General features: G+C 45.1%; 1 protein-coding gene across 2 annotated transcripts in view; it reads right to left on the bottom strand.

Annotated features, from left to right (window-relative positions):
* Positions 1 to 588: 588 nt before the first annotated feature.
* APBB1 (amyloid beta precursor protein binding family B member 1) overlaps positions 589 to 16,384 on the bottom strand; it is a 68,693-nt gene continuing 52,897 nt past the window's right edge. For both annotated transcript variants that reach the window (XM_068132197.2, XM_068132198.2), the window contains 10 exons: positions 14,705 to 14,790; positions 10,597 to 10,666; positions 9,977 to 10,123; positions 8,098 to 8,225; positions 5,760 to 5,874; positions 5,493 to 5,580; positions 5,313 to 5,396; positions 5,015 to 5,130; positions 4,651 to 4,848; positions 589 to 4,541 (listed from right to left, as the gene is read on the bottom strand). In XM_068132197.2, the coding sequence (XP_067988298.2) occupies positions 4,380 to 4,541; positions 4,651 to 4,848; positions 5,015 to 5,130; positions 5,313 to 5,396; positions 5,493 to 5,580; positions 5,760 to 5,874; positions 8,098 to 8,225; positions 9,977 to 10,123; positions 10,597 to 10,666; positions 14,705 to 14,790 (1,194 nt within the window). In that variant the 3' untranslated portion in view covers positions 589 to 4,379. The remainder of the gene's footprint in view (positions 4,542 to 4,650; positions 4,849 to 5,014; positions 5,131 to 5,312; positions 5,397 to 5,492; positions 5,581 to 5,759; positions 5,875 to 8,097; positions 8,226 to 9,976; positions 10,124 to 10,596; positions 10,667 to 14,704; positions 14,791 to 16,384) is intronic.

Here is a 16,384-nt window from a genome sequence, read left to right as displayed (position 1 = left end):
CGAGTGCCCGTTCAGGCGATGCGGTGGACTCCGGCCGTGCCGCGGCGGCGTCCCCGCCGTGAGATCGGGTCCACCCGATCCTGTCCTGTCGCACGCTTGTTGGAAGGTCAACGTGGTTTCCTCCAGCAACCGGAGTTTGCTGGCCGGCGACGAGATACCAGCAACAAACGCATCCCGCATCAAGTAGTCGGTCGCCTCCGCAGCGGTTCGAGCCTCCATCAAACGACCTTTCCCCCAGGCGTGCTCCTGGCTCTCCGAAGCTTCCTGGCGTCGCGTAGCCAACACGTGTCGTCCGTACAATGCACTTCGTTGTCGGACATATATGCCACGCAACGTCGCCGGTACAGTGGGATAATGGGATACGTACCCGTAGACCGGGAGGCTGACATGACAGGTCAGTACCGATAGCCGCTGGGCCTCGGTGAAGTGCAGAAGAGAGTTGTGCCAATATTCCCATTGGTCCGCGTCGTTCGTAGCCTGAGGGTCGCCCGAGAATACCTCCAGGCGGAGCAGCTTCTCCATGGCTCTAACCGTAGTATTGAAGTGAATAAAAATGTGGTAAAACGAAACGAGACGATTCACCAAAACTCCAAGCCGTGAGCTTTTATTCACTTGAATGCAACTGATATACAAAGAAAACACAAAAGCTATTAAGCAAGCATCTCTGAGCACTTTCATTACCATTACGCCATTGCAGAGATATTAGCAAATGTAACAGATCTTGCAACCATCTCGCCAACTCGAAGACACAAGAGAGCGGAATGACCCGTCCTTACTCATAGGTGGTATATAAATCCTCCCCACGCGGTCTGCGTCGGAATAGCATCATGTGTAACGTGTAGGAGATGGAGGGCATCCCTCGGGTGGAACCATTTACTTCATGACACAAGGATTCCGCAAAGAGAGCAACTGCAAAAGCAGCAAGTGCAAAATCCGATTGGTGCGGAGAGGCAAATGTGACAAAGCGCCTTGGTTTTCCTTTACGGACCAATAAGCCGATGCCTTCTGTCAATGATCAAGTAAAGGTTTGGGGCAAACTGACCACCGGGCCTGGTGCTACAAAGAACAATCCTCCAAACCCTCGTTCCGCTTCCGTCACGGATATCAACCTGGGGTCAACCGTACCAAACCAAGACGAGCACACATCTTCAACCAAAGCGTCGGCTTCTCCGATTCGCAGGAAGCAGCCAAAAGATAACCACATTCATCACAAACAGACATCCAAGTCCAACGGAGGAAGTCCCCGCAAGGTTATTCTACATCCTACCATAATCTTACTGCCTCAACCAGATATGGGTCTAACCCAGTACGCCAAACTCTTCCATCCGCAACCCTTCCAAAGCTCAATGTAACAGAAGTTACAATGCAAAACCTCTTTTGAAGACACACTTGCGAGATAAATCGACTTACTCGCACCGGTTTTTCTCCACAATCCCTCTTCATCTTCCACAAATTGGGAAGAAAGTTTACCACTTGCCACCTGACTCCATAAGTTCGGTATTGTGGGCGGCGAACAGATGGTAGAAGTGAGGATCAATAAGGAAGCCCGAAGAGTCCAGAAAACCACCAACAACAAAGAAAACGCAGTCGACTTCCCTTTTTAAAACGTTAAATAACCATTTGTCATTGACTTTAGTGTTAAGCATGAGCTAGCTAGTTTGTTCATAACATGTGTGTGCAAACGGCTCGACGGTAGTGCTCGACAATGTCGGACAATGATGGCGGGGCATGAAAAGGTGGCTTTTTCTTGTCGTTTCGTGAACAATATCGCATCGGTATTCCGTCGTAGCCAACATCAGCTCATGCACATGGTGCACGAGGATGCTTCGCTGTACTGTATTTCACACCTCACTAACTGTGACGACACCCTGAACTGTGCAGCCATGACGAATAAACAGACTATTGTACTAATTGTACCCACGATGATTGTGCACCGACATTACTTCCTGGTGTACAGTAATGAGTTAATATTGAGCGCAATGCATTGTAGGTTTAAAAAGTCATTTCAAAAACTGAGAATTATTAATTATCAAACGTTTAACGTGACATTTACATTTGGTGAGAGGTTTGGGGGGAGGGAGGTCTTTGCAAAATGACGTCATACACGTCTCTCAATCGGAGGTCATTTGGCTCGTCAATCCGGTGCCACGTTCACTCCCCTATACAGCTAAATCCAGGTAGGGAATTTAGCTCGAGTGCTGGCATACTATGGCCTAGGATTTTCCCAAAGATCCTGTTATGTGGGATCTTTAACATCCACAATTATGATGCAGACAAATCACTGACTTGTGTTGCCGCAATCAGCACCCTCTCCTGGCTCTGCATCTGAACAACCATTTTTTGTTCGGCTACCCCGTGAAGGAGCGGCTTTGGTCGAACGAGCGATTTTCCTCACCGGGGCGGCTTTGATCCCCATGGCCGTTCAGAGCAAAGGGTTTAGGTCATATCAGTTCCCTGCAACAGGGTGGTACCTGGCCAAGATTGGGTTCTGAGCCAAGGTGATCAGGCTCATGACTTGTCATTACCATCCTGATAATCTGTCACACTGTCAAGGATCAAACCCAGACGAGACTACTCAATGGTGAGGAAGCTACCTCCTGATCGATCCCGCCAATACACATATCCAGATTTCAGATTTTCGCATTTACTTTCGGTGTCTCTTTAAAAAGATAAACTCAAAAGGAATTACACATTACTATAATTCACCAAATGTCCGTCCGTCCGTCCGTCTGTTCCCAAGTACCGCAAAAACGGCTGAACCGATCGCAACGATATTTTGGGTGGGTAATCCTGGGACAGCCTGGAGTAAAATAGGCTATGTTGTTTTTCCAATTTTTTCAATTTCCAATTTTCCAAATACTATGGAATAATATTTACCGATATGAACAGTGATGTGGCTTTTATTGAAATTCCACAAATACTGTTTAGATTTTGATGATTTGCGTGTGATATGATTTAACGGATGTTTATATAAATCGTTTTTTAAAAAAAGAAAAAAAAGCCTTCAATTCTGATATTTTGCCTTTTCATTTTGGCCTTCCAATTGAAACCCCGCCCGTAGGGCGGGTACCGTTGCTACTCCCAATGATTTGGCAAGTCAAGCTACACGTGCCAGAAACCTTAAGCAAATACTTGGTCACCAACATTTTGACTTGGTGAAGGAATTGAAGGACATATTCAGCTTCTTAATTCCAAACATTAATCGAGAAAATAGTTAAGATGTCGAAGAGTATGTTTCGTGCTGGGTAATTTATGTGCAGGAATAAGCGAGCCCTTCAAACCTACGAGTACAAAAGAGATACGCTGGGCCTGACTGCATCGCTTTGTAAGAGGGAGCGGGGGAGTAAAATGGCGTAACGGTGGAGTTTTATCATATCTGTATTAGAAAGCCAGGAGGTTCTCAAAACCAGAAACAAATTGAGACAAAACTAGAGTGTCGCCCTTTCCCCCTCCCCCTATAGAAGCAAGGCGGAAGCTCAAAGCAAACATCACGTTATGCACGGTGCATTGAGAATAAAAGGTCTGCAATCTGATAGTATGAATGGGCAAGCGATGGCGATTCAACATACACATTATTTCAGCAAAGATGTCACAACATTTTTGAGCTCAAACTCTTGTTTAACCACCAGGCTTCGCAGGTCAATTTTGAACAGTTCCGACAGGGTTCCTGCACGTCTTGACGAGTGGAGACATCGACGTGAACCGAGTGTGGGCACAGTGCAGGCCTCCTAGCAGCGACGTGGTGCAAGTGTCGAGCTCTTTACCTTGAGAACACGTTTCTTGCGAAGTAAAGACTTTTCTGTATCGATCAGCCTTGTGAAAACCGTGCAGAACAGAAACCACATCGTCTTTCCGCTCACACAGTGAAGGCAAGTATAATGGTTTAAGAAATGGAGATTCAAACCAGTTTTTTTACCGACTAGGTCCCCCATCAACCCTTGCTAAGTGGCTAACATGAGCTTGTGAAGAAAAGGTGTTTGTAGATCGGCATGCGTGGGGGACCCCAGCTCACACGAGTGTCATGGGACAAAAGTCAAGCAAAAGGAACAATCGCAACTGCCACCGCAATGGTTCGCAATTTATCCTTCAAATAAATGTCTTGCTCATCCTATCTCGTGATCACGGTGGGCTCACAAGTGGGACAACAACCTCACGGTCAGTTTCAGCGAGCAAGAAAATTGCCCTCGAGATGCGAAAGTGAATCATCCAGCTTGGACAGATATTTTGTACATGTACGACTCATTGGCACGAGAGATTCACCATCAGGAAGTGGGATCTAGCAACTGGTTTATGACAACGAAATTGGGAGCAGATTGTCTCAACCCCACCGTTACGCGATTTCTGGAGTTTGGACGAGAGAGCAGATGTACGAAGCGAGCTCACGGGGTCTCGGTCGTTGCAAGGCGTTGCCTGAAGCTGCCAAAGAGGCTCTGAACCCCTCTGCGGACACTACAGCCAACACGCCGTGCTACGGACTCTCCGCCGGTCACCTTCAGCCATGCCCCAGCTGGGTGCGCATCGAGGCACTTCTGGAAACGCAGCTGCAAGCAGGGGTTAAGTAATGATGGGGACACAATGGCGAGTGATAAGCAACTGATCATTTCACGTTTACCCGACTACACAAGCCCAAATGCACACCTGTGGTCTTACCACACAGGCGGCCTGCACAGCCTCCGAAAGACTAGCGCAGTGAGGTCGGCACCAGAAGGCGTGGCACTCGAACCGCAGTGGTCCAGTGGCCATGATAAAACCAAAAGAGTGAATATCTTGGCCGACACCCAGGAAAGATAAGAAGCGCATCCGGCACTCCAACAGCACCTCACTCTCCTCACCTTTCTCACTTTCTCCCTGCCAATAAGTCAGAACACAGCTCAAAATTGCACATATCATACCTTATGGTTGAGTGCCCCACACAAACATTGACCACCAACTTTTGTCAAAAATGCCACTTACACAAGGTATAACTGAAAAAGCAAAGAGGCTGTCAAACACAAACGATTAACTTATGCCACACCTGTTCTCGGCAAACGGTGAGAGTGGCTGGTGCAACGCTGACCACCACCGGTTCCCAATCCTCCTCACTCGACTTCAACATAAGGCTTTCTATCGACGAGTTTATCAGGTCCATCCCTGCCCAACAAAACCACCACATTGACCATTATGTACTGACTAAGCTAATCTAATACGATAAAATCATTCCAAACAATACATCAATCCATTCACTTTCACACCAACAGGTAGACCGGGACGGCTGTTCAGTCCCTTCTTTTATTTAGCCGAAAACATTAGGAAATCCCATCAATACGACTCACCGGCAGGTTTATCAACTCCCAGGCAGCCGATGTACCGAGCTGGAAACTTCTGCACAAACTCCGACTTGGCAACGGGGAAATCGACTAAAGGTCAAGGGGAGCAAGAGGACAGGTCAGCGTAAGGGGACATTCAAACAAGTAAGCGCCTTGAGAGCTCTGCCAATGATAAACCTGTTCTACCTTGCAGAACACCTTCGGGTAACCCTGGAGATATGTCCTGCATCTGGCAGCTTGTCGAAGGTCGAGCCGTCCGTTTTTCAGACATTATCTGTAATTTTTGTAAAGAAATAAATAACGAGCGGCATTACAATTTGGACGATTACGATTTTGACGATCAAAGATGGAAGCATCGTATGACCATTCCACTCATTGCTGCTCTCACGGGTCTGGCCGGAGAGGCCGCCGCTAGAGGTCACAATTCTGTGTTCTTTTCACGTCATCACTTACCCTCGAGCAAATCTCATGAAGGCTTGTTGCAATCGCTTTTGCTGGGGAATCGCAGCGAAACACGTGGCACTTTAGTATCCTCGTCAGTTTGTCCCTCGCCACATATGCAAAATCCCTGCAACGCCGGGCACGGCAGGATGGCAAATAAAGCAAGTGGGCCCGGAGTTTTCCTCTTGCTCAATAGTGCGAGACACAGCAAAGTAAAATCATCAATATCACGGAGATTCACATAAAAAAGGCAAACTAAACGTCTTAACCAATCATGTGAAATTTGTTGTCGGATTTTTGCCTTGAGCGATTTGGTTCGATATGTATGTGGATAAAGGAGAAGATTTACAAGGTAAAATAAACACAAATGACTTTGGAAAACTGCAAAAGAAAAACGTTTTCCGAAGTCAACTATTCAAATGGAGCAATTCCTAACATACCGGGTTCATATCACGTGGGTGTGAGTACAGAATAATAGGATAGGCCATGATATGGGCACTTCATCTGTCCTTGCTCCTCAGATGAAGCACTTGCATGTAACAAACATGATTCACTTATATCATGTGTCACCTATTGGGGAGGAAGGAAAGGGTGTACAATGTATTTCGTCTTTTAATGTTTCCTGCGTGCAGGCACAGGCACACGCATACACACAAAATTGGTTCCTTTTGTGTCCCCACTACCATTCCATATTGACTGTGAACATGCATGTACCATGACGGTGTGTCTTTGCACTGAGTTTCACTCTGATGTGGTAAGTAAACAACGAAATAATAACAAGAAGATGCCATGCAGAGCATGATACTTGCAAAATCCACCCCTCCACCCCAAAAAATGTTGCCATGGATACATCAAATTGTCCATTTCACAAACATTAAAATTCATGAACTTAATCAAAGCTCGGATCCATCGGATTAAAATTGACGATTTTTCAGGTGAAAATTGATATTAGAAGTTTGACCTTAAGTTGGCCTTTGACCTCAAAAATAGTTGGTTTCCCAATTCAATGATGCACTGCGTAATTGCTGTTTAATTTTCAAGTTAATAGGATAAAAATGGACAATTTTTTCAGATGAAAATTGATGATTTTAGAAGTTTGACCTCGAGTCGACCTTTGACCTATTGACCCCCAAAAAGTTGATTTTCCAATTCCCTGATGTATAATGCAATTGCTCTTTAATTTTCAGGTTATTGACAATTGGTCAGATGGAAATTGATCATTTTATAAGTTTGACCTTGAGTCGAACTTTGACCTTTTGACCCCAAAATAGTTGATTTTCCAATTCCGTGATGTATAATGCAATTGGTCTTTAATTTTCAGGTTATTGACAATTGTTCAGATGGAAATTGATGATTTTAGAAGTTTGACCTTGTCGACCTTTGACCTTTTGACACCAAAAATAGTTGGTTTCCCAATTTAGTGACAATGTGCAAATGCTGTTCAATTTTCAAGTCAATCAGATGAAAAATGGCAATTTTAGAAATGCAACCTCAAGATGACCTTTGACTTTTGACCTCAAAATCAATAGGCTTCCTCGTTATGACCAACTCTACCATCTGGTGAAGTTTCGTGACGATCTGTTTAAAATTGTGACTTGTAGACAATGGACAGACAGGCAACCAGACAGACAAACAGACATGCAGACAAACAAACAGACAAAATAGTGCACAAGACCAACCAATATACTTGAAAAATCTTCGATTTTGCAAGTAATAATAACAATAACAATAGAGATCGTGTGTCAAGACTAAAAGCTTATTTATCAACTATCCCAGGCATATCGAATGCGAAACAAATCACTCACTACATTGTGAAAAGCCAAGACACGTCGGCCAATGCACGAAACTTATCTGCATTTCCTTTTATTTAAACAAGAAAAACGATCTGCAGGCTCAGCCGGGCCTTCTGGTCGCGGTTGAAATGAGGTGTGCAACATCTGCCAGGTTCAAAATACATCAATATAATTATTTTCAGGGTGGGTTGGAACACTACCTTTCTCTGAGTTCCAGAGAGGCAGGGGAAAGCAAGAGGTAGAGAGAGTGAGAGAGAGGGAGCAGAGAGAGGTAAGTGTGTTAGGAAAACCACACAGGTGTCAATCACATCACTTGAATCTCTGCGGATTTGATGCAAGCCCAAAGTTGTCACAGTGGCCAAATAATGCTCAGGTACAAACAAAGGAAGTCGAATGCACGTCGGTACAAAGGCATGCAAAACAATGGGTGAGAAAAAGAAAAGCAAAATGGGAGAAACAGGAGGGAAAGAATAATTAGACTTTGACACTCGAGCCAATACATCCTAGCCCCAGCTGCGACACGCTCCAAAATAATACGTTCCCTGCCGCAGATTCACCTGCCATTGTCCCGGCCAACGCCCCACACACGAATGCCGACGATGGGCTGCGAATGCAACACGCACTGATCCAAGGGATCCACGAGGTTCAATTTGTCATTTTCCAGGAGCAGAAACATGTCCTTGCCCTGCTTGAAAAGAAAAGGAACAACAAAACCAGACAACATCAAATACATAAAGCTTTTCCTAACCACTCACATAAATGTTTCGTACTTCCTAGGTGGGCCAGAAAGTTGAAAGTTTGCACACCGGTGTAATTCAAAGGCTCGATTGGAGAAATAAAATCAGAAAACTGCCTGTAAACGAAAATATCCATCAACAAAAGTCGGCCGGTGTAGCCATACTCCTTTTGGCAGTAGAGGTGGAGCTTGGACTACACATTACTCCCTCAGCAGGGAGAGGGTCGGAGCTTAGACTGCATGTCAGGAAAGAGTTCGTACTGCTCAATCATTCATTTAATTGATTTATTTATCTGCTTGCAGGAGGTAAAGCACAATTCATTAGTAAATTACATACCTTCATGCACCTAATGCACATCTAAGATGCAAAGCACACTGTGATGATACATCATGACATCACTCGACGTGCATCCCGGTTCACTCAATAATGCGGTGACTCACGAACCCCATGCCTGCTTTATTAAACCACGACTTCTGTACTCTTATCGACTCTCTCTCCCTGCCTCCCTTGCCTATCCATGGGCTCCGTACTCTTTCTGCACATCCCTCGTCCACCTGTTCCCCCTCAGACATACTGTTGGTTTGAGGGCCACCGCCAAAGGTGGATGGAGGTTATGTTGTCACCACTGTCCGTCTCTGTCTGTCTGTGAGCAGGATAGCTCAAAAAGTTATGGAGTGATTTGGACTAAACTTTGCGGACAGGTTGGGTGCGTGACAACTGACAAGGACGAATTTATTAGATTTTGGTGAAGATCTGAAAACAGATTGGAATGGTTTTTTTTAATTTGCAAGCGATTCTTCATTCTTCACGAAACACAATATATAGCATAATATTTCAAAAAGTTTTGGATGGATTATGATAAAACTAGGTGGTTGAGTTGGATATGTGATAAGAACAAGCCAATTAGATCTTGGTTCAGGTCCGGAAGCAGATCCGGCCTATCAGTGGGATACCAAACGTAAACTATTCAGCCTGGTGGAGGTACGTGCTCCACTAAGTGCCGTTCAAGTTTGCAAATGTATATCTGTACAAAAGAATAAATACAAAGAGCCAAATGGTGCATTACGTAATACTCTGGATAATTGCTGAACAACAAAATTACTTCCTAAAAATGCACAAACATATGTAAGGAATGGTGAAGCCAATAAAAGTTTCTTCAAGAAGTGCACAAGGAATGTTCAACAATAGATTGCTTTATCAAAATTTAAAATCCCAACTTTAAAAAAAGTAGCAAACTGATTGACAAGGAAACATAGCACGCAGAATGCTATTTGGCCTATTATGCATTTATCACAAACTTCACAGCACTCTCACCGATTGCAGGTAATGGCAATGGTACCTCCGAGTAAGAAATTTGGTCATGGCAGCAGCACACTGTGGCCTACTCTTTTCAAAAGATATTATGGGATCTTTAGTGGCCACAAGATAAATGTGGATGGGACATGTCCCTCTCCATGGGACAATGGCCAGAGATGTACACCCCCGTCGCTTCTTCCCCTTTCCTGATACTGCATCAGACTGCCAGTTTTTCCTCGAGTCCGACTCGATGGGGAATGAACACACCAGACAACTGAATGCAGAGCATGCCGTCAACCAAGAGGTACTAACATGTTCGTCAATTATTGATTTAATATTGCAATCATAATCCACATAATGTCACAAAAAATCCCAGATTACAAGACTAAATCTGGAACTATACCTCTCCCCAGATGCCGGCCGTGTCCCGTATGTCCCCTTTGCGATATGACAGTTGCCGGATGCAGTTGTTGACTGCTATGCTGCTTCGACCAGGAGCAAGATCTTCTTCACTCATCTCTACCCAGCCAAGTGAGCGCACGGCAAAACACTGCAAAAAAAAACAAAAAAAAAAACACGAGTGTGAACCCACACTCACACAAGAGAAAGAGAAAGAGAAAGAGAAAGAGAAAGAAAGAGAAAGAGGAAGAAAAAAAGAGAAACAAAAAAAAACAACTTGGCATTGTAAGCAAATCATAATTTTTTGTATCAAATGGAATGAAACCAATGACCTACGAGTTACAAACTGGAGAAATGTCCCTCTGTAGAGGAAATCTGCAGACTTGAACAGGAAAAAGGTATGTAGTGGGAAGATCAAGTGCAAAAGATGGGATTAATTTGAGATGGCAGGATGAGCATGCAGTAACTCTGATAGAGAAAGGCCAATGAGGATAAAGGATAAAAGAGGATAAAGATAAAGCATCTGAGCTTTATCTGATCATCGGCATCAAAGATAAAGCAGGATAAAGATAAAGCATATGGAGGATACAGCATCTCAGCCAGTGGGACGCTGGTGAAGCGCACCTTAGCAGTCAACCCTCCAGACATGCCCTCTTGGAGATCAGTGCCGACAATAGGGTAGTAATCACTCCGGCTGCCACACAGTCACAAAAAGGGAGTAAAATAATGGATTTTCCTCAAGCTCTGTCAATGCTCTCATCAATCATACACAGTATCTGAGCAGACAGTTCATCCGGACACAGACAAATCAGCACGGCCAACGTGGTTGATGGTTCATCTCTCAAAGGATCTTCAAGGCTGCTGAAGTGTATCTTGAAGGTTCCAGTTACGACGACAATTAATCATACAATTCAAATTTTTTTTTTTTGTGTGTAAAGAAGATCAAGGCTCATGTGAGAGCCAACACAAATCACATAAAAACAAACTGACACATAAAACGTAAGATAAAAATAGCGGGAGACACGATGGGGAGAGAGAAGGGAGCACACAAATACAACAGCAGAGAACAGGGACATCGGGAGATCTGTGGGAGGGAGAGGGCTTGGGGGGCATGGGAAGGGGTGCAGGGGTGGGAGAGGTAGAAAACACATGGACACTGCTCGGACTTCAAGGAAAGAAGTCGGTATTTCAAAAAAAGGGGATCTGGAGTGAAATTAACAGGGGTACAAAAGATCAAGGTTTTGGATGGGGGAAGATAAGAGATGGTGGTGAACATCTGTTTTAAAGACTTGGATGGAGGAGTGGGATTGAAGAGAGTGAGGGAGTTTGTTCCAGAGGCGGGAGAAAAGAGGAATGAAAGAGTAAAGGTGAGCAGAGAGTCTTGATTGTGGCAGTTTCACCATAAGAGGGTTGCTGGCAGATCTTGTGTGGCCTGTGGGAATATTTGGGGGACAGAGCACAGACAGAGCTGGGGGAGCTAGGCCGGAGAGGAGTCGGTAGAAGACAGAAAGACCACCAACTTGCCTTCGGTGAGCCTATGAAAGGCCCTTGGAGTAAGCTTCATCACGGGAGATTCCAATGATTCTGAAAGCTTTGGTTTCAACAGCGTGAAGCCGAGCTAGGTGTAAGGCAGGAGCAATAGCCCAGAGGGGAGAACAGCTGCGGATGCTGCGGATCAGCCATTTGAGCCATTGAGCCATTGAGCTGCGGATGAAAGCCTTGTATGTGGTGAGGTGGTCAGGTGTGCCAAGAAAGGACTTCGCATGACGGAGGATGCCCAGTCGGCAACTGGCCTTGGAGGCCAGCTTGGAAATGTGGTTTTCCCAGGAAAGATCATGGCAGATAGTGAGACCCAAAAGCTTGAGTGACAGAACTTCTTGGAGAGAATTGTTCAGAAAGTAGATGGGAGGGTTGTCTAGTCAGTCTTTCCGGAGAGACATAGTGAGAGTGTGAGATTTGTCAGGATTGAAAGACAGGTTCCACTTGTTTGACCAGTCTGTGGTTTTGTCCAGGTCTGCAGAGAGTGAAGAGGCTGCAGACTGCCGATGTGAGGGATGAGGTATGGAGCGGCAGAGAGTGGAGTCATCAGCAAAGAGATAGAGAGGATTTTCCAGAGAGTCGGAGAGATCATTGATGAAGACCAGGAAAAGCACATGGCCCAGAACACTGCCTTGAGGAACTCCAGCCTGAACAGGAAGGGGAGATGAGAGAAATCCATTCAGGGCCACACGTTGACTACAACCAGAGAGGAAGTCCGCAAGCCAAGCGTGGAGATTTCCATGGATACCATAGGACGAGAGTTGGGTGACCAGTGCGGGGTGCCAGACCGTGTCGAAGGCATGTGATATGTCAAGGGAGGCAGCTCTAATTTCCTGTTTGACATTGAGGACTTCCAGCCATTGTTGAGACAGCAGAAGCAGCATGTCCAGAGTAGAGTGACCTGGTCTGAAACCAAATTCATGATCAGAGATGAAGCCATTGGAGAAGAGGAAGGATTTGATATCCAAAGCAATGATGGATTCCATGACTTTGCTGATAATTGGGTGCAGGATGATTGGTCTGTTTTTGCACCTTTTTGTGTAAAGCGGTAATGTTGGCTGATTTCCAAGCTGATGGCAGATGACCTTGAGCAAAAGAGAGGGTGAAGAGAACAGAAAGAGGGTGTGAAAGAGCAGCAGAGCCGGATTTTAGGACCCGTGGGCTGATGCCGTCTGGTCCAGTTGCAGAATCAGAGTCGAGGATTGAGAGGGGATTGAATCAGAGTCTTGTCAGGAGAGAAGGACACAGAGTCCATGAGCAGCTGGGTATGACTGGGTACGGCTGGGTACAGAAAGAGACAGGTTTGGGAAACAAGATTTTGAGGCAAATACAGAGTTGAGGCATTCAGCTTTTTCACGTGTGGAGTCAGCTGTGTAGCTGTTTTAGGTAAGGGAGGGGATGGAGGGGGAACAAACACCAGAAACAGATTTGACCAGACACCACCAGGATTTGGAAGAGGGAGACAGGCTTGAGAGTTCAGTCTTGAGAATATATATGAATGAATGATCGTTTTAAGGCCATTTTCCCCGCTAGAGCAGGGGTTAGCCTTGCGGGCCCCATGACAATCATGGTTCCCTGTTTGAGGCAATGTTTTTTATGGCCGGATGCCCTTCCTGGCGCCAACCCTTAGTCGCCTCTTACGATGCGCAGGAATACGGTGTACCTATTCTAAACCGGGGGTACACACCGGGATCATTCATCCCAGCAAGCTGGTACTCAATTTGCCGACCTCGGAAGGATGACAGGTTGAGTCAACCCCCCTGGTGTTAATTCAGCGATCGACCGGGATACGAACCCAGGATCCTCGGATCCCAAGCCGGCACCCTAACCGCTAAGCCAACACCAGGCTTGAGAGTAGAGAGATATTGTTTCCTGGCTCTCCTGAGGGTGGACACACACTTGTTCTGGGCTTTGTGAAAGGAAATGAGATTGTCTTCCGTTGGATTTGCCTTCCAGGAGGCGAAGGCAAGTTGTTTCAGGGCAACTGCCTCACCACAAGATTCCGTGTACCATGGATGGGAACTGTACCTGGCACAATGCGCCAGCCCTTCACAGAATCTGCACCCATCATCAGGATGCAGTCTGTGGTGCTCCAGCACATCGTCATTTCGTCTTTGAGATCACCTGGCATCCTGGGAAAGCATGATACCAAACCACCATAGGGCACCCGGGTCGAGCGCAAAAGACAATAGGAGTGGAGAAAGCCATAGACTGCACCCATCTTAGCCATGGCCCTCCACCGGTTGTCACGAGTTAAAGGTGCGACAAGCAGGCCAAATCGGCATTCCAATGGGAGCCATGGACCAGTGAAGCCCAAGCCGGCGAAACGGGTTGCACAGAGTTTGATGGGTCAGGTCTCCGTGGAGGACGAAGCCACATAGTTGACGGGGAGCATATCAGGTAAGCCTCCGGGACAAAGCCCAACAGGCAAAAATAAATAAATAAATAAATAACCACGACAAAATGAATTGTCACCTTTTCCTCCTAACCTCAGAGACAACCAACAAGATAAGAGGTGATTCCACCATGCATATCAGAAATCCCAATCATCTCCAAACACATTTCCTTCCACAACCTTAATGCTCATTCCTCATGAAATTTGCCTTTTCTACGTTTTTTTTCATACATCATTCATCCTTGAGGAATAATGTCGGTCCAGCTTACTTGTAAATGTTTGGTGAAAATTTTGAGCAAAAGCTTTTGCAACTAGAATGGCACTCGGGAGAGCGCATACCTCCACCAGGCTGAATAGTTTCATTTTGTATCCCACCGATAGGCTGGATCTCGATCCGGACTTCCAAAATCTAATTGGGTTGTTATCGTCACCCACCCAACTCATTCACCAAGTTTCGTCCGAATCCATACACAACTTTTTGAAATACCATGCTATATATCGTTTTTGGTCCTATCAATGATGAAAAATCACTTTAAAAATTATAGATTCAGGATCTTCACCAAAATCTAATCATTTTGTCCTTGTCACACACCTAAATGGTGCACCAAATTTTGTCCGAATCTGTCCACAACTTTTTGAGATATCCTGGTCATAGAAAGCCAGCCAGCCAGACAGATGTGAAAACACAAGGGCTGATGATCTCTGCAGAAGTAAAATAATAATAAATAAATAAATAAATAAAATTAAACATGGTGACGGTCGTGGCATGCACGACCTCAGAAATATAATTGTACTTACCCCAGTCTAAGTGATGCATAGCGAAGTGTCGCTCCCTCAAACTCCTTGAGGCTGGGGTCAGGGTTCACTGTGACAGCATGCAATTCCTACACGTACACAAAGTAACATTGTGCTGTTTTATTGCACATCATATGCAGGCTACTCTGCACATTGTTATCGTGTACGTGCCAAGCAAAAATCAGGGTTGGTTCACTTTGTCTGTATATTTGTTACTTGGCAAAAAAAAAAAAATTTTTTTGACAAGTATGTTGATCACTCTGGTTTGTGTGTGTGTTTGTGTGTGTTTGCTGTCCGCTCACTCATACCTGCCTACAGGTCACAATTTTAAACCAATCTTCACGAAACTTCACCAAATGGTAGAGTTGGTGGTCCGACAGAATCCTATTTATCTTTGAGGTCAAAAGGTCAAAATAGGCCACTTTTTCCAAATCTCCAAAATCCTCAATTTTCATCCAATTGACTTGAAATTTGAATAGGATTTGTATATCAGTTAACTGAATTGAACCACCAACTATTTTGGAGATCAACATAGGCCTATCGTCAACCACTTTTCTCAAATTTCTAAAATCCTCAATTGTCATCCGATTGACTTTTGCATATCAGCTGACTGAGTCTGACTGTTTTGCCAAGTGTCGCTCTATGAGTGATTTTTCATCTGTCTGTCTATAGAACTCATTGAATAAATCAAGAACATACTGTACTCAACTTCAATTGAATGTCACTTGTATATTTTGAACACTGTAGCAAATTAACCTGCAGTTTAGCAGTGTATGGCTCTTAAATTGGCAAAATGTACTGATTCTCATCTCGATTGCGCACAGAGGAGCGAGATAATATTTTTACACTGTCGGCCTGTCTGGCAGTTAAACAAAATTGGAAATCATTCAAAACAGGAAACTTACTGTTTTTAGGGACGTCATAAAGGACACAACAACAGGCATAATAAAAAAAAATAACCACCTTTAGAGGCCATTTTTCCCCGCAAGGCGGGGGTTGGCCTTTTTCGGGGACCGTGGTTGTTGTTGTTTTTTGGTCCCCTTTTTTGAAGCAATGTTTTACGGCCGGATACCCTTCCTGACGCCTGAGGAATGAATAACTAATTTATGGTGCTAAACAACTCAGCTGAACAACTCAGACTCGGCAACGGTTGCTCGAGTGAGATGTGCATGGAAGAAGTTTCGGGAACTGAGTGGCGTGCTGATGAGGAGGGGAGTGTCGTTGAAGCTGAAGGGAAAGGTGTATGCTGCATGTGTGAGAAGTGTTATGATTTATGGGAGCGAGACATGGGTAATGAACGCAGAGCAGCAACGAAGGCTGGAAAGGGTGGAAATGCGAATGGTTCGGTGGATGTGTGGAGTATCGTTGAGAGAATAATATGAATGAATGATCGTTTTAAGGACATTTTCCCCGCTGAAGCGGGGGTTAACCTTGCGGGCCCCATGACAATCATGGTTCCCTGTTTGAGGCAATGTTTTTATGGCCCTTCCTGACGCCAACCCTTGGTCACGCTCTTACGATGCGTGACCAAGGGTTGGCGTCAGGAAGGGCATCCGGCCATAAAAAAAAAACCATTGCCTCAAACAGGGAACCATGATTGTCATGGGGAAGACAAATGATGAATTGGAAGAGAGAGAGAGGAAGACAAATGATGAATTGGAAGAGAGAGAGAGGAAGACAAAT

This window comes from Myxine glutinosa, chromosome 12 (assembly GCF_964187855.1).
Source record: "Myxine glutinosa chromosome 12, kmMyxGlut1.1, whole genome shotgun sequence".
Taxonomy (NCBI): Eukaryota; Metazoa; Chordata; class Myxini; order Myxiniformes; family Myxinidae; genus Myxine; species Myxine glutinosa.
Note: the sequence above shows the minus strand (reverse complement) of the source record. Positions and strands in the feature narration are given on the sequence as shown.